Below are 19,660 nucleotides of genomic sequence, written 5' to 3'. Positions count from 1 at the left end.
GTCGACACGTGTTTACGAGAGTGCCACTGTGTATGCATGTGGTGCTGCTGATGCAGGAGCCAGCGTTCTTATGTACTGTAGAACATCCATCTGTCTTAGTTCACCGTCTGTATATTCTGGTTCAAATAAGTAAGGCTGGGAAAAAATTGCAAGTCATCCTATCTGTCGAAATCTTCAGACATGTTTACAAAGACTTGTGAACGTGCGTGGAAGACTGACAGAAGAAAAGAAATTGTTGAATAAAGTCGTCTCGTAGCTTCATTGAATTACAGTGGAACCACTGATATCACATGGCCTCTTTTAATGATGACCTTACTACCTCTCTGGGCCTTAAACGTGGTAGTTGTGTTGCTGTCTATGCAGGGTCAGAAAGATCACAGATTTGTTCCAAAATATCTTAATTTGGGTTCTGAAGTTGAACAAAGGTCTTAGGAGTTTGAAACAACATGAGGGTGAGTAATTAATGGCAGACTTTTCATTTTTGTGTAAACTATCCCTTTTAACAAAATAGGTACATTGTACCTAACAATTACTACAATTACAATTAAACTATTTCTAGCCATAGAGATAATGGGAGTTACACAAATGTAGTTAAACTACTCAAAAAAAGTTAATTGACTTCAATTCCATCTACAACTTAAACAGATTCAAAGCTCTTTTGATAAATTGTTGAGCATGTGACTTTTCAAACACCAGCCAGTTTATGGTTGTAAAAGGAGGATGAGAAACTTTAAGAGGTCAAAAGACTGTGTTCTCTAATTTTCTTTTTAATTAGGGGAAAACCCAACATTCAAAAGAGCAGCAAAGACAGTTTATGGTGGTTTGGGAGTGTGCGGCATGTATTGCCTGTTTTGTGTACTTTTCTGTGTGCAAATTTACAGTGCGAGTAAGATCTAATGCTCTCAAGTTGTCTCTGCGTGCACTAGTGTGTCATTGTGTTTGTGTGAATACAAATTCAGTATATTAAACAGACCGAGAAGCCCACAGGCCTGTTATAACTAACTCAATATACACATTCAACCTCCCTCGTGCACACAAGAATACACACAGTCCACACACTAACACAAGAACAGGCAGAAATAATAAACAAAGACATAGACGATATATTTCCCTCATATTTGGACATAGTGGTTTACTTTCAGAGTGTGTTAGTGTTTGAAATTACACAACCAATGGGGAAAAAAGTAAAAAGTGGGTCTGAGATGGTGTGGATCAGGATATTATTTTCTAATATCTTTGCTTCATCAAGAGGTCAATTTAGGTGGTAATGAAGAAAAAAACATGAAACAGTGTGGAGATGTTTTTTTAGTTTTTCTATAACTAAACATGTTTGGAGGATACATGTATGGTGGATTTTCATTCATTATAGACTGGTAATATCCTTCCATACCAATCATGTTTCACATTAAAGACAGAACGATGCAATGTGCTAGCTAAAGAACTGTTTTCCAATGTAATAAAATGCAGTACATTTGGACTGAAAATGTGGCCAACAAAACATGGGGAATGTCAAAGTGGTCTGAGAAGCAGATGTTCCTTAAAAAAAAAATTCACCCTCAAAACAAATGTTGTTGCCTAGAGAAATCTGATCTTGTAAACTCATTAGCAGATCTTCCTGTTTGTCCACAAAACATATGTCCTTCAAGAGCAGGCACCAAAGCACTCCGAGAAAAGGTGTGATAAGAGATGTTATGGGATAAGCAGACTTTCCTCTCCTTTGATGGCTAAAAGAATTTTGTGCATGGGTTGATCTTAGGAATTATTATACAAGTAACAAATATTTTTAAAAAGTAGAAAAAAAATTAAGTAACAAAAGTTAATAGATATAAACCATATCAATTACAATAAGACACTTAAAGGTGAAGTTCACTTCCAGAACAAAAATGTACAGATAATGTACTCACCCCCTTGTCATCAAAGATGTTTATGTCTTTCTTTCTTCAGTCGTAAAGAAACTATGTTTTTTGAGGAAAACATTTCAAGATCCTATAGTGGACTTATATGGTGCCCTGAGTTTCAACTTCCAAAATGCAGTTTAAATGCATCTTCATACGATCCTAAATGCGGTTGTAAACGATCCCACCCGAGGAAGAACGGTCGTTATTTTAAACAATCGTTTTTTGTTTTTTTTAAATTACAATTTATACACTTTTAAACCCCAAACTCTCGTCCTGTCTTGCTCTGCCTGAACTTTTTTTTTGTTTCAAGGCAGTTAGGGCATGTCGAAAAACTCCCATTTTATTTTGTCAGTGTTTGCAAAGTGAATAATAAAAACCTTAATAAAAATAGGTAAAACAGCGATGTAGGACGATTTCGAAGTTGAGGAAGAAAATTAAATTTTTCGACATACTCTAACTGTCTTGAACAGGAAAAAGCAGAGTTCAGGCAGAGCAAGACAAGACAAGCATTTGAGGTTAAGAAGGTATATAAATTGTAATTTTTAAAAAAAGAAAATGATCGTTTTGCTAGATAAGACCCTTCTTCCTCAGCTGGGATTGTTTACAACTGCATTTGGGATCGTTTGAAGCTGCATTTAAACTGCTTTTTGGAAGTTCAAACTCGAGGCACCATAGAAGTCCACTATATGGAGAACATTCCTAAAATGTTTTCCTCAAGAAACAATTTCTTTACGACTGAAGAAAGAAAGACATGAACATCTTGGATGACAAGGGGGTGAGTACATTATCTGTAAAATTTTTGTTCTTGAAGTGAACTTCTCCTTTAAAGGGATAGTTCACCCAAAAATTTAAATTCTGTCATTAATTAGTCACCCTCATGTCATTCCAAACCCGTAAGACCTTAGTTCATGTTTAGAACACACATTAAGATATTTTTGATATCTAGATATTTTACAAGAATACTTTTTGTGTACAAAGAAAGTAAAAATAACAACTTCATTCAACGAATTCTTCAAATTTAGGTCTTAAGGGTTTAAAACAACATGAAGGGGGAGTAATTAATGATACAATTTTCATTTTTGGGTAAAGTATTCCTTTAAGTAATAAAATTTAATTAAATTAAATTCCTGGACTCCTGCAAGCATGTAAACTCACATGCAAGTATGACTTTAAATAACCATGTTTTCTTGCAGTGCAATGGAGTTGTGGTTTTAATGCTCAGTTCTTCGTTGACAAACAGAGTGATGGATTAGTATCCTATTAGATACGACTGAATGAAGGCAAATAGAAATGAATTAGACCAGCACAATGGTAACATCTCAGTAGGTTAAGGATGACTGAGATATTGAGTCACTGCTAGGCAGTAGAGTGGCTGAGCTGTGCGGGTTATAGCAAAGAGCAGAACGTCTGTTTTGACCTGACAGGATCCGGATGATTGCCACTGGAACAAGGACATCTATGTGATAACAAATACTGTCTAGCTGTACACAATGGAGTATTCTTATCCAAGCGAAGACAGAAAATCGTTCATCACGGTCTGCAAGAGAATCACACTTTGCAAATATCTTTATTGTTATAACACCCAACCAGGCTGTGCAACATTCAGTTAACATAATCGGTCATAAGGGTCAATTTTTTTTAAAATTGAGATTTGAAATTTATACATTATCTGGATAAATATGCTTTCCATTGATGTATGGTTTGTTAGGATCAGATAATATTTGGCCGAGATACAACTATTTGAAAATCTGGAATCTGAGGGAGCAAATACATTTAAATATTGAGATAATCGCCTTTAAAGTTGTCCAAATTAAGTTCTTAGCAACTTAATCATAAATTAAGTTTTAATATATTTAGGGTAGGAAATTTACAAAATGTCTTCATGGAACATGATCTTTACTTAATATTCTAATGATTTTTGGCATAAAAGAAAAATCGATAATTTTGACCCATACAATGTATTTTGGCTATTGCTACAGATATCAGTCCGTGCTACTTGAGACTGGTTTTGTGGTTCAGGGTCACAATTAGTAATGGTACTAAAAAAAAAAACAGTAGCAGCATTGAGATCTCAGCACTAGACATCCCCTGGGAGCAAGAGTGAGTGTGAAAAATGAAAGATCTGTCTTGAGGCTTTCAGAAATCCTGCACTTCTTTGTAATACCGCCTCTAGTGATTATTGTGGTACACTGCAACCAGCCAACAGTCAAAAAAAGAATGAATATTATTTTAGTATCACCTCCTAAATCTAGCTAGTGATACACAAATGCTGGAAAAACAAGTGTAACCTTAGACAGCCAAAAATATTTATTGCACAAAAACAGCATTCATGTGGGAGAACACCACTGGCTGTACTATTCTGTCAAAATCGCTCACACGCTTCCTTTGTAACCTTAGAGAGGTGAGAAATATGTATACTACTGGAAAGCATGTGTTGAAATGAAACGTGAAATCTAAACAATAAACATTTGAGCCTGAAGGCAGAAGCTGAGATATTCAACGGCAGCCCAATCATTTCTAATGATTCCTCATTTGCTCTGAAAAAATACTCAGACGTGCAACGTTTCTGGCATTTTCTCATTTGACGCTTATGGTGATTTCAAAACAATCTCTCATCAGACTTTTCATCACGTCTCCGTTGTACACAAACAGATTATAATGCTACAACCTCTGACAGCTTGCTGATAATCAATAAATCAGTGCACGCTCGAGGTACTTCTGACAACAAACAACTCTTTATTTTTAACGTACAAAACCCTACTGCGGCATAATAGCCGGATGCAACCTGAGAAGTGTGTGGACAGGTTCCCATGTAGCTGCTCCCAAACCCTAAGGTTAGCTTTTGAGTACTTGGCAGCCGGTCGACTGTATAAATCGCCTTGAGCGCGGATGGAGCGAAAATTCTCACAGTCCTTGAGCTGGCTGATAGAGGAAGACACCCAAAAAGTGTCGCCTGCAGGCAGTTTGGAGATCTGCTGATGGAATGCACACTCATTAGAAAGCCATCAATCATCTCGACCCCCCCAGATCTATTTTTAAAGGCTGTTCCAGGAAGATATGTGCTAGGGTACACTAATTTACGAGGCGGGACGCCACCACTGCGATATTAGTACTCACATACTGGGAGAAAAAGTAAAATGAATGGTACTTGATGAGAGAACGGTCAAATGATCCATATCAACTGTCAGGCCGTCTGGCAAAGCAGGGTCAGCAAAGAGTGAATTACAATGATAGTTCATCCAAAAATCTAAATTCTGTCATCATTTATCCACCCTCATGTCATTTTTAAATCAGTATGACTTTCTACTGTGGAACATAGTGCTGGACGATATACCGGTTCAAACGGTAAACTGGTTTAAATTACGCACATGGTGTTAATAAAAAAAAAACAAAAAAACGGCATACCGTTACAAGTGGAAAAGCAACGTAGACAGCGTTGTCATTTGAAAGAAGATGCCTGTTAACTGCATAAACCCAGTGTTCCCAGAATGGAAATGTCAAAGTATCATACCAGAAGCTCAAAATTATCATAGTTGGAAGAAAATTATCGTAAACAAGTCAAACGTACAGAATACAGCTATTTATTTAGACCAACAGCTGTTTGACATGACCTGCAAATTATACTTTATTGCTAAACTATCGATCTCAATTTGGAAACAACTGATCTAAGCGCTGCAGGAACGTTAACTTATGTTTGTAAGAGAGAGTCAATCTACTCAATGATTGGACGAAAAGACGTAACGTGAGATGAGATGGAAGACGTGTAACACCGCGTCCACGTTCTCCTCACAACTAATTCTTAAATTGAAAAAAATTACCCAGCTGTAAACAGCTGTTAACAGAAGCCAAAGAGTGCAAAGAGGAGAAAATACCACAGCAGATAGCTCAAAATTGTGCAAAACATTATACGAAAATACTGAATTGGGGGTGGGGGTTTATATGAATGCATCTCTGAGGGGAACTGACAACTTCACAAAAGTTTAGATGGTATTTTCTTTTTAATCTTACCTTGTATAATGCATATTAATCTATTATTAAAAAGCGCAGTGCGTTGTACTGCTGCTGTTCCATAAGCGCCACCTGCTGTCAGAGAGTGAATTTGCTCATTCAGCCCGTCTGCTGTTTCGTGCTGATGTTTTATGTATTATAATTTCACAAAGCTAAAGTCAGACCATTCTGTTTTTGCTTTAAAATTTTGAAACTATACAATTTGATTTATATTAAAAAACTGCTTATGCGTTGATAGCCTTGTGGGCAGCGCACTGACATACAGCGCCGCTGCACTCCGGGCGTCCCGTGTTCGAATCCCGACTCAAAGACCTTTCCCGATCCTGCCCCCTATCTCTCTCCCACTCCGCTTCCTGTCAATACTGATCTGTCCTATCACAATAAAGGCAAAAATGCCAAAAAATAAATTGCCCACAAGGCTATCAACGCATAAGCAGTTTTTTAATATAAATCAAATTGTATAGTTTCAAAATGTTAAATCTTTAAAAAAACTGCTTGCGCTACATGTTAGGGGTGGGCAATATGACTAAACTCTTATATCACAATGTGAGTAAATTTATAATTACGATAACAATATATATTAAGATATAGTTATTTTAAGGTTTTTATATCAAAGTTTTTAATACCATAGACTTTTCATAATTCTTGTTACCACTGTCAGTATCGCAGAAAAAAGACCAAAAAAAAAAAAAACAAGCTTACTGAAGATACTATAATTAACTAAGTGCAAACCAACAGGACAAAAAAACTACAATAAATAAATAAGAAATTCTACATACATTGTATAAATTAATCAAAAACACTGTTTTCTTGAATAAATTTAATTTCTTATTATTAAAGTTACAAAAGTGATTTAGTTATAAACAGTAAGAGATTTTCTCTTACTGTTGTTTGATTAATATGAATGACAGACTGGATGAATAATAGGCAGCTTCCCTTTAAAGACGAAGCATCCGGCTCCAATATACTGTCACACATGCATTTTCTTTCTTAGCTGTTTACTTTCACTTACGACCTAAATGGTTGTGTTTGGACATGCAAAGATGGACATCTGTATTTAACCGTTTAAGGCCTATAATGCAACAAAAATATACCAAATCAGTTTTTGTGGGCAGAGCTTATCTGATGCCAGAAAATGACAGTTTTTAAGTAGCGGTCTATGGAAGCTACAAAAGAATAAAAAAAAAAATTAATTTGAGTTAATATTTTTAAAACTCAGACTTTATTCTCGCAATTCTGATAAGAATTCTCTCTTTTATTCTCTCTTTTTCCCTCAGCTCAGAATCATCAGTTTATATCCCACACTTTCCGGGGTTTTTTTCCCTCAGAATTGACAAACTTGCTATTGTTGAATTAAATCGAGTTACAAAGTCTGATCTAGGAGATAAACTTGCATTGTGGAAAAATGTTTTTAGAATTGTGAGATAAAATAGGTAAATGTTATGCAAAATGTTTTAGGTTTAAATAGTATTTTATGCTGTTATATATGTCCCCTATGAACTGCAAATGTGAATATTATGTAGACAAATTGTTTAAGTCAAATTTATGCTTTAAAAGTAGAGTAATCACAGCAGGTTTTATTCATAGTCTGTCTGTTTAAACATCTGGGTTTAGCTTCAAATTGTGTTTTTTGATGACAGTATTCCATAAAAAAGATATGCATTCTGATTCTGACATCCAAAGACACAACAATACATTTTTTCTTTTATTCCATGGATTTTACCCATTTCCCTCCACTTGTTACCAGTGTTCAGCTGCAGATGACATAACTGTGACATCTACTCCAAAATGGTCTATCCTCACGCATTCTATGAGCAGAGGATTCAAATGCTCAAATAGCGCTGCTGTTTGCATTTCAATTCTTATAAAAGGCACAGGCAGGGGGGAAAAAAAAATGTGATAAACCATGAAACTGAGAAAAAAACATGATATAGATTTTTGGTCAAACAGCCCAGCACTAGTGGAACATAAAAGATATTTTTAGAAATGCGCTTTTTATTCATCGATACAATGGAAGTCAATGGTCACCAAAACAGTTTGCCTACCAACATTCTTCAAAATATCTTTTGTGTTCTGCAGAAGAAAGTCACTCAAGTTTGGAATGACATAAGGGTCAGCAAATAATAAAAGAATTTTAATTTTTGCATGAACTATCCCTTTAAGGCTTCAAAAACACACCAATCACTGCGAACAAAGCTCAACATGAAAGTAAACATGGGCTAAAACTGCTGTGGTCATATTTGAAATATCAACCTTGACACGTCCAAAGTTTCCAGTAGTAGCTGTTGAAAAAGGCTTCGGCTTTCACCCACATCATCTCTTCAATCTCCTGTCAATCCTACTGGATATATCTAAGACTGCATAACCATTTCGATTAGCGAGTGTAAAACTGAGCTGCATACGTTAGGAATCAAACCAACATCTCCAGCAGGGCCTGAAAAAGACCATGCTCGCCTAAAGCCCACATTAAGCTTTCCATCTGTCTTCAAACGCACACGAGCTGCACTCTCTGCTCCTCGTTCACAGTAGGAAGAGCGGCTGACAGCTGAGCTCTGACATGGCTTAGTGGTGTGGTAACCCTGAAGACAAAACAACCAAAACTCAATTAAAGCATTGGGGAATAGGTGAAGAAATGTGGTGGGAGTTCACATAGTTTTTAAACCTGCCCTCTGTTTGAACAGACACATATCCCGGACTCCGACATGCCAGGTATAGAGTAAGGGACGGGTCGGTGGTAACACAAATATGCAATTACATTGCCTCACCAAGCCCAGCAGAGCCACGGCTAGGTCTCCGACCCAAGTCATGCACACACGTACGCACAAAAACACACAGGCTCACACAAACCACTGGATTAAATTCAGGTGCGAGGTCCTGTTTGGCTTGGATAGGCCCCAGCGCCAGAACAAAGTGTGTCTGTCCACACTCAGCCCAGTTAACAGGTTTTTTTTACGAAAAGCTGCCACTCTGAGATGTCAATCAGTTCTTCTCTCCTTTCCCCGCCCTCATGACCCAACGTAGATCTAACCAGCTGCAGGCTCTGAAAACACACTTCCCAGAGAGAGCTGAACACACAAAGATGTTTGACTGGGGAGATCCCTTTACATACCTCCCAAACCTCTGCCTTCTGCGTAACCAGAGACCTACGTTTTCAGCAAAACACAAAAGCTCCAAACAAGGCATCTGAAAACAGCTAAAGATGTTCTGACAGTGGTATGAGAAATGACAAGGCCTGACAGTTATATTAAATCATCCTTAAAACAGACTTCAATTTCTACATATGACATTAGATTTTTAATTGGGCAGTCTTGACTTACCTGCAAGGCCATGTAGATCCTATAACTTTATTTTTCTGATTGAGTTTGAGACCATTTGACAGCTTCATTATAGGCACTTATAGAAAACTATATATTCACCATCAAATTGTCCAGGAATTTCCCATGAGCTCTAGAGTCATCTGTGAATATGGACTAAGAATTTTCTCATTCATTTCAATTCACTAACAAGTAATTCAGATCAATCTGTCAACACATTTGTACATTAACGTTTAAAGGTTTGGGGTCAGTAAGATTTTTAAAATCTTTTATGCTAACAAAGCCTCCCTTTATTTGAAGAAAAACAGTGAAAACAGTAATATTGGGAAAAATTATTACAATTTAATAAAATAATTTTAATAAGTTTTTTTTAAACATTGTATTTATTTTTTAAATGTCAGCATTTGCACTTTTGATCATTGTAATGCATCCTTGCTCAATAAAAGTATTAGTTTATTTAAAAAATATAAAAATAAACAGCTGCAAGCGATTACCAGGGTTCAAGAGCTTTAAAGCATTTAAGCACATATGAAAAAATACATTATCTGGCAAGCCTGTAACCAACTAAATCATTGATTTAAAAAAAAAAAAAAAAAAAAAAAAAGCATCTTTGGCAAATCTAGGTAATTTCCCAAAGAAATATGATGTATTTTAACGTTTATGACTGTTGTAGTGCCAGCTGTGGTCCAATCTTCATAAAACCTGTCGCATGTGCTCACCAGATTTTGTAATGTTTTGAGTTTTACTTTAGGCTTTATAGGATTTTGGGTAAATTTGGACAGGTCCCTTTTCTAAACGACACCGTTATAGCTTCCCAAAGGGTCAATTTCAACATTTTTTGATAATTATGGACCTAGAGAGTCCAGAGAATTGTACTGCAGTCTTTTTTTTCCTAGACTGAGAGAAAAACCTAGGACTAGTTCACAAAAGTACGTTTTCATCTAACATTTAACAAATTATCTGATTGACAGCAGTGGTTCTAGAGACAAAGTTGTCCAGAATTAGGAGGAATATTGTGTGAATGTGCGAAAAACTGCGCAATGTACAATTGTTTACTCCCTTGAAATGCAAATGCGATATCACCCCCCATAGACCGATTTCTGTCAAATTTCTCACAGACCTTTGGGGCCGTGAGTCAAACAGGCCCACTGTGTTTCTGCGAACTCTGAAGTGTTCAGAGTTTGGCGAAGATATCTTATTTCTCTCAGGAGTTATAGGCATTTTACTAAAAGTGGCCCTGCCCATTTCAAACATTTTGGCATCCCTTTACGCCAGAGAGTTGAAAGTTCAACTTTTTTTGATAGTTATTGGTATTCACTCTTCAGAGAATCTTTCTACAGTGGTTTGGTTCCGATCAGGTGAAAAACCTAGGACTAGTTTGCAAAAATCCAAAACGAACAATCGAATTTAAGAGTTATAAATGATTTTATATTTTTGATCGCCTTAGCGCCCCCGTCAGGCTGATTGGGGCTAGCCTTGGTGAAGTTGCAGGTGGTGAGAGTACTACCATCCCTCCAAATTTCAAGTCTTTACAACTGACGGTTTGTTCAGCACGAACAATTTTACATGGAGATTGCTGATCCTTGGCCATTCTAACAATTACAATAGGGTTGCAGCACTATGCGCTTGAACCCCTAAAAATACTGACCCCAAACTTTCAAACAGTAGTGTATATTCATCATTTAGTTTCACAAAAACTTGTCCAGGATCTGTTCAGTCATTCGTGATTATTGAATAAGAATTTTCATTATGATGCAGACTGGTTTGGAGTAAATGATAACAAGTCTCTATACAAGCTCAAAATTTAGTCAATGAAATATTTAAGAACAGAGCATTAATAGAAAAAATAAATATATATTCACTAAAGAAATTTCCATGACTTTTCCAGGCATTAAAAACACTCCTTTACAATTGTCTGAGGTTCCTAGGTTGCCACAACCTTACAAACTCGGGATATATAAGAATTATCCAAAGCATGTTTTGGTCCACTAAAAACATTGTGCATTAATTCAAAAAAGCATTCTGGCAGCAAATCAGATGATGCAGTTTCCTGGCAGCGGGCTGACATTTTAACGACTAATTCTGACACTTTTCTCACCTACACTCTGCTCCATCTTTCCTTTACCTCAGGTGAAGCCTGTAAACACCTGTCAAACAGAACATGAGAGCTGCACCCACGCACACTGCACTACTGGACTCACCCACTAAAGTCGTGAGAAAGAACACTTTAAGTTAGTCTTCTTTCAAAGTTTTGCTCAAATGTAAACAGCCATAAGACAACAAAGATAAAGACAACCGCTATAGACTTTACCTAGAAAAAGACATTTATCAAAAGTCATATATGTAAATAATTTATCAAGCAAAAACACAGCTAGATCAGACACAATCAGAATGAGTGAAGGTGTTCAGCAGAGCGCATAACTTTTCCTTTTTCCCACGCGAAAATGGACTCAGCTATCAATCATCGTCAATCAGCTTCCTGTCAGTCAATACTTACACCACCATTCGCTCTCTTCCGTTTTACCCTGAGGGAACAGTCTCAGCAGGCCCATTAAAAAGAGAAACCTTCAGGAGTGACATCACCAGTGCTTCTTCATTACACAACCTTCTAACCTTCATCGGAAACTTTTTTTTACAAATAGATTCTGAACTGTGTGAAAACAAGAGTGTTTACTAAAGCTTCATCTTTGTGGCCAATGGAGTGGTCTTTGTGTGAACAAACATTCAAAATGTAATTTGTAATTCAAAATTAAAGTGCAACCTAATATATGCATATTTCCACAGGCGTTCAGAAAAACATCTTTTATAAACACCGATTAACATAATATAACAATAAAAAAAATGATTAAATAAATAATAAATAGTTTATTGCTGGTTTAAAAACAGACTTGAAAAACACACGGGAAAGTGCATCAAGTAGAGTGACAGTTTTCTTAATATCCGGGGATATGTACGGTGTTTTCTCTCACAGCTGGCTAAAATGGTAAAATGTGCCCTCTGGGACCTTTAAGCAGTTGGGAAACCTGAACACTCTCCACCTATGTCTCAGTGATTGACAGTTAACTACATAAACCTAAACTTTAGAGGTCCCACCCATTTTAACTAAATGGAATGTCAGGACAATACAAATAACAATAGAGGGCGAAGTGGAATCAAAAGTCTTGCGAAGGTGACATCTTTATGAGAACATTTCAACTTCAGCCCAACAGCAAGTTTCCAGGCACTTCATAATATTACTTTATATTATACAGTAAATACCTCATAGCATTACTTCATATTTTTATAACATTTTATATTTGGGGATGTACAATACATCTGTACCACATCAATCATATTTTGTCTATTATCTATTTATCTCTGTTACATTCATATATTGTGAAGCAATGGCTATTTAACTGTGCATGCTCATTCCAATATTGTCTATTCGTCAATGACATTTCACTTAAAGTTAATCTTTACAAACACAAATAATTAGTACTAATGATTAGTAAATCTCAAAAAAAAAAAAAAAGAATAAATTTTGTACTGTATCACTAGCATTTACTGATTTTAGTTTTTGGTGTTGAATTTTTTCACATATTTAGATATGCCCCAAAAAAAGAAATAAATAAAAACTCTGTACTTTTTGACTGAGATGCGATAATGGTGTATATCACAGTTTTTTTACGCTTTCTGTTTAAATAAAAAAACATATTTATTTAAAAAACAAAAAATATTTCACATCCTGCCCAATGCTGTCAAACAAAAAATTAACACATAAAAGGCTATGAAAACAAATAAAATGAATGTAACTATGTAGGTTGTTATGGATTATGTGCAAAAAACGGTTTTAAATCACACTATACATTATAGCATTTTAGCAAATTGTATAATGATAATGTACATCCAGCCGGTTGTTATTGTAGAATAAAGCCGAAGCAGAGAGCTGTTGTATAAGACTGAAGGGCATTATTTTGCAATAACAACGGGGTAGATGTACATTATCCCGCTTATTACACGGCTACTTTCCACAAAACTAAAAAATTAGACATGAAACACTGATTTAAATTGAAATATTTGAACGCAAAGCTTCCTTGAAGAAAGCAGTTGCTAGCAAGTGGCAAGTTTAAACTAGATGGCATTGATTTAAGATAAAAGTGTTTTAAAATCTTACCACTTTGTTAGTCCATTACAAACATCGCAAAACAGAGGCAGTTGCATTTGTATGAAACATGAGAAAGCGAGTTTTAATATTTAATTAAAGCTTCCACAAAGAAAAAAAACGTTCTTAGTGCCGAATGCAGTTACATGGATGAGTCTGTGTTATTAGTTGTTACCGGTTATTGGGGAATAACATACCTTGGAATGTAACTGACCAATCAGAATTGAGTATTCTTTGTAGCCGTGTAATAATAAAGCAATAACCCCAAGAAGCCGTGGTTTACAGTGAATTTATAACAGCTAAAGGGTGTTGTTAGGGACGACACGAAGCGGCGCTTCACAGGGTTTACTGCTTTTATGAAATGGTTATTCCATATACATAGTTCCTCAGAAACGGTTGTGGCTGAAACAAAGTGGTTGCCCAGCAACACACAAAAGTAAACAAAGGTGTATGTTTGTAGAGTAATTTACAACATCTTAGAACGCAGATCAACCAATCAGAATCAAGGACCGGTACTAACCGGAATTATTGCGCTCCGTCTGTTTGATACACATATACACAGGATTGCTTGTTCTTTAAAATCTGTGAAGTTTACCGGAGAAGCAGCAACAGACAGCAAAACGGAAATATTTCCATGACTTTCTAACATTTACAGATGGAGAAATTACCTGTAAAATATAAGTTATGCACTGAGGGAAAACAGCACACCTCAATCACATTAAACAGTGCAAGTAGCCTTAAACTACATGTCAACTATATCTTAGAAGTTATTTTAAATCCCTTAACATAAAGCACGCCTTACGTTTAGGACAAATTGGATTATGCACTTTCCCGCAGCAACTCACTCTGTCCGCTTTTTTTCCAAATGCACTCGCATCAAACTGCTGTATATCGATATAAACAGTATTGTCTTACACATATCGCTTATAAAGAATATATTGATATGTATTGTACAAACTCTAGACAAAGTAATACAAAACATTAATACCAGCAAACAATTTACAAGTAAAACACCCTTTTCCCCATCACTCAAAACATGTAATTATATATGCTGTAACCTAATTTTCATGATTAAGGAAAGTGGATATATAATAACATCTCCTCCTACAGCCCTGCTTGAGATGCTGTTAAGAAATAAGATACATGGTCCAGTCTATTTGTCTATTAAACACACATACTTATATATCAGGGGGGTTTCCTCCAAGGAGGCAGTGTCTCCACAAAATATTGGATGGAAAAAAAAATTATACTACAAAAATAACGCCAGTGTTACAAAATATAACATTAAAATGTGTATAAATCACACTTTTTTCTAAAAACAGCGACACACCAGCAGGTGAAGTTACAGCGGAAGTCTGCGTCTCTCTTGTCTCCCCTGAGCCCATTCAGTTTTAACAGACCCCCTAAAGCTTGCGGTGAGTTTGGTGGGGGGTAATTGAGAATGAATGGGGGAAAGTGACGTGAGAGGAGGCAATGCCTCCATCGTGATATGATTGGATATGACTGGTTATGTTTGGGTGTGATTGGTTTATGCGATAAATCCCGCCTCTTGTGTTTGTGAGAGTTCGTGAATCAGTCTGAATGAACAATATAACAACGTTAATGGGAAGACTAGTTTAAAAAATAAGAAAACAACTCACACACTTTGATGTAACCACTTTATGTCAAAATACGTTTTGAAATGGACTGAAAACACGATCTGTGGTAGTGTTTAGTGAGTAATCAGTTTAGTGAAATCTCTGTCTGTGACCATTATTTACCGAGCTTTGATGACTGAAAAATTCAAAAATAGTTAAAGTTGACTATTTAAAAGAATAGCTCAACATAAGTTCACAAATAAAATGTTTTTTTTTATTTTTTTTTTTTTTATAGTTACTTCCTTGAGTTATTGTTTTGGAATAAATGTAAATTGCTTTAAAACAATAACTTGATGAGATTTATACTTGGCTTTAGTAAATTCATTTACATTTGATATACACTGCTGTTCAAAAGTTTGGGATCAGAAAGATTTTTAATGTTTTTTAAAGAATTCTCTTATGCTCATAAAGGCTGAGTTTATTTGAAAAAACAGTAATATCGTGAAATTATCGTGCGATATTATTACAGTTTAAAATAATGGTTTTCTATGTTAATATATTTTAAAATGTAATTTATTCCTGTCATGCAAAGCTGAATTATCATCAGCCATTACTCCAGTATTCAGTGTCACATGATCCTTCAGAAATCATTTAAATATGATGATTTATTACTTTTATTATCAATGTTTTAAATAAATGCTGTTCTTTTTAACTTTTTATTTATTAAAGAATCCTGGAAAAAATTATAACAGGTTCCAACAAAATATTAAGCAGCACAACTGTTTTCAACATAGATAATCAGGATATTAGATAGATTTTTGAAGGATCATGTGACACTGAAGTAGTGATGCTGAAGTACACACACTGCCGCTCAAAGGTCTAGGATCAGTAAGATTTTTAATGTTAAAAAAAAAGAAAGTCTCTTATGCTCATCAAAGTTCCATTTATTTGATCAAAAATAAAAAATATTATTGCAAATCAAAATATTTTTTATTTTATTTTAATATACTTTAATATAATTTATTTCTGTGATGCAAAGCTGAATTTTCATCAGCCATTTCTTCAGTCTTCAGTGTCACATGGTCCTTCAGAAATAATTCTAATATACTGATTTATTACTTTTACTATCAATGTTGGAAACAGTTGTGCTGCTTAATATTTTTTTGGAACATGTGATACTTTTTTCAGGATTCTTTGATGAATAAAAAGTAAAAAGAACAGATTTTAATCAAGTCTTTACTATCACTTTTTTATCAATTTAACACATCCTTGTTGAATAAAAGTAAGAGAAAAAGAAAGAAAAAATTTACTGACCCCAAACCTTAAACAAGGTGTTTATTGTTACAAAAGCTTTCTATTTTAAATAAATGCTGTTCTTTTTAACATTTTTTGAAAAATCCTAAAAAAAAAAAAAAAAGTATTACAGGTTCCAAAACAAAATTAAGCAGCACAACTGTTTCCAACATTGATAACAAATCATCATATTAGAATGATTTCTGAAGGATCATGTGACACTGAATAGTGGAGTAATGATGCTGAAAATTCAGCTTTGCATCACAGGAATAAATTCTATTTTAAAGTATATTAAAATAGAAAACCACTCTTTTAAATTGAATTAACATTTCACAATATTACCGTTTTTATTTCAGTATTTTTACGAAGCCTTAAAAATCATTAAAGCATTAAAAATCTTACTGATCCCAAACATTTGAGCGGCATTGTATGTGTGTGTGTGTATATATGTGTGTGTGTGTGTGTGTGTGTGTGTGTGTGTGTGTGTATATATATATATATATATATATATATATATTCTTAACCTCTCTCAAACTCACACACAAACACACTTATCACTCAGCATGTCAGTGAGGTGAAGAGGCATCATGTGTTGCTCAGATTACGTGGCAGGGTAAATAAACGCTAAGTGCTGACAGACGTGCAGGGGGTCGCTGCGATGCACACTAGACAACACTCACACTGTGCCGGGGCAAGGCGAGGTGACCCTGATACTCTGCTAACCTAAACCTGTGTGCATCAGCACATGTGCATATGTTTTTTGGGTCAAAAAGTTGGCAATGAGAAGTATGTGATATGTGATATTGATCCTTTCGCAAAGACACAAGATGTTCTTTCCTCTCCTTATTTAGGAAATGACTCCAAGGTTGCAGTGGACTTAGTTTACAATTACCTTTAACCATCTAAATTGCCCAATTCCAGATTTAACAACACCTAAAATTACATTTAAGCATAGAGCATTTGTTATGTCCTATGATACACCAACTTTTATTTCACTGCCATTCAAAAGTTAAGGAGCAGTGAGATTTTTAATGTTTTCTTGTGCACATAAATACTGCATTTATTTTACATTTATAAAATGTAATTTATTCCTGTGATGGTAAAGCTGAATTATACTCCAGTGTCACATGATCCTTCAGAAATCATTCTAATATGCTGTTGTGGTGCTCAAAAGCATGTCTTATCATTATAAATTTTGAAAAAGGCTGTGCTGCTTAAAAGAGTAGTTCACTTCCAGAACAAAAATGTACAGATGATGTACTCACCCCCTTGTCATCCAAGATGATCACGTCTTTCTTTCTTCTGTCGTAAAGAAATTATGTTTAAGGAAAACATTTCAGGATTTCTCTCAATATAATGGACTTCTATGGTGCCCGAGTTTGAACTTCCAAAATGCAGCTTCAAAGGGCTCTCAATGATCCCAGCCGAGGAAAAAGGGTCTTATCTAGCGAAACGATCGGTTATTTTCTAAAAAACATTACAGTTTATATACTTTTTAATCTCTACACAGAGTACACACAGAGCTAGACAAGACGAGCATTTGAGGTTAAAAAGTATATAAATTGTAATTTTTTTTAGAAAATAATCAATTGTTTTGCTAGATAAGACCCTTCTTTCCTCGGCTGTGATCGTTTAGAGCCATTTGAAGCTGCATTTTGGAAATTCAAACTCGGGGACACCACAGAAGTCCATTATTTGGAGAGAAATCCTGAAATGTTTTCTTCAAAAAACAATTTCCTTACAACTGAAAAAAGAAAGACATGAACATCTTGGATGACAAGAGGCTGAGCACATTATCTGTAAATTTTTGTTCTGCAAGTGAATTACTCCTTTAAAGGTGCCATAGAATGGAAAACTGAATTTACCTTGGCATAGTTAAATAATAACAGTTCAGTACATGGACATGACATACCATGAGTCTCAAACACCATCGTTTCCTCCTTCTTATATAAATCTAGTGTTTGCAAAAGACCACCGAAAAATAGGTAAATTCCAACATAACACCGACTGTTACGAAACTTTCCCGGGATCGTTAATAGTTACGCCCCCAATATTTGCATCGCCCAATCATCGGTAATGTCAGTACATCAGTTAAACAAGGCAATCCATTGAAGGGACACGGTTAGCTTAATGCTAGCGCTAGCCTGTTACACTGCAATACAAATGATTTCACTTACCACATAAACAGAGAGACGACTGTGCTGATGATGGTGAATGATGGAGAAATAACTGCGTTGATGATGGCGAATGATTTACAGATCCTGAGTTTCACTGAGAATCAGCTGAAGAAGCACTCCCTCTGCATTATAACGTTACACAGAGCACATACGATCACAGTAATGAGACTAAAATGTCGGCGAATCAAAACGGCAGATTCAACAAACCTCATATTAAAAGCGGCTAGAGCTCCTAATTAAATATATATTTTTATCAATGTGCCAGCTATAGAGATGAGCAGCTCTGTGAAACAGCCAATCAGAGCAGAGCTCATTAATATTCATGAAGCTTCCAAAAAAGGCAATAACAGATCATTTCATTCTAGGGACAAATCCTAGGGTTGTAAATGGACCTGTAAAACCGTTTCTGGAGATTTTTTGCCCTTTCCTATGCCATATACCTTCTATATAGATATCAGAGAACAATTTAAAATATTCTCTCAATGCATTCTATGGCACCTTTAATATTTTTGTGGAAATCAACTGGTAGTGTGTGTACACAGAATTTATTTCAACAAGAGATTCTGTAAAGTTAAAGGTCTTGATGTTTACAGAAAGAGCAGCAGAGGGCAGGAGAGAGAAATCAAGCACGCTGGACAGCTAGAGAAAAATAGAAAGATGAAAAGTAAGAGCGAGAAGGGGAAAAAATACAAATCAGGCCCAGCCTTGAGTCAACATATGATGCTATTGGGAATCATAGTAGAATTAATTTCACGAGAAAAATGGATTACTCATAATATGAGACTGCAAAAGCAAACAGTCAGAGACAGGATTAGCTCTCTAGTCCAGCTGACTTCTGTTTGAAACAGCTATTACTCAAAACTAAAAATCAGAGCCTGGCTTAGAAAGTTGGGAATGCGCCTACAATTACTTTGAACATTTCACTTGATCAAAAGCAGAGCCAGACACAACACCATGTACACAGTATTATGTGAGAGGACACTTAACTGGTGAGAGTGTGTTTAATAAAGACCTATTTAACAATCCATAACACGCATGCTTTTGAAGTGGAGATGCACAAACTAGTTTCTAATGAGTTTGAATGTTGTGTGACTGACCTGATAAGTGCCAATACCAATGTGTTTGGGGTCAATCTTAATGAGCTCTGCTAAAGGATCCTGAACACGCCTCCCAATGGACACTGAGGACAAAGAAAAGAATACAAGAGGAAATTATCTCACCATTTTGTGTAGTTAATGCTTAAATATAATAA

General features: G+C 35.5%; 1 protein-coding gene across 2 annotated transcripts in view; it reads right to left on the bottom strand.

Annotated features, from left to right (window-relative positions):
- Positions 1-19,660, bottom strand: part of srbd1 (S1 RNA binding domain 1) — a 92,351-nt gene that overhangs the window by 29,637 nt on the left and 43,054 nt on the right. For both annotated transcript variants that reach the window (XM_073835079.1, XM_073835078.1), the window contains one exon: positions 19,506-19,588. In XM_073835079.1, the coding sequence (XP_073691180.1) occupies positions 19,506-19,588 (83 nt within the window). The remainder of the gene's footprint in view (positions 1-19,505; positions 19,589-19,660) is intronic.

The sequence above is a fragment of the Garra rufa genome, chromosome 2, assembly GCF_049309525.1.
Source record: "Garra rufa chromosome 2, GarRuf1.0, whole genome shotgun sequence".
Lineage (NCBI taxonomy): Eukaryota > Metazoa > Chordata > Actinopteri > Cypriniformes > Cyprinidae > Garra > Garra rufa.
This window is presented reverse-complemented; position numbering and strand designations above follow the sequence as displayed.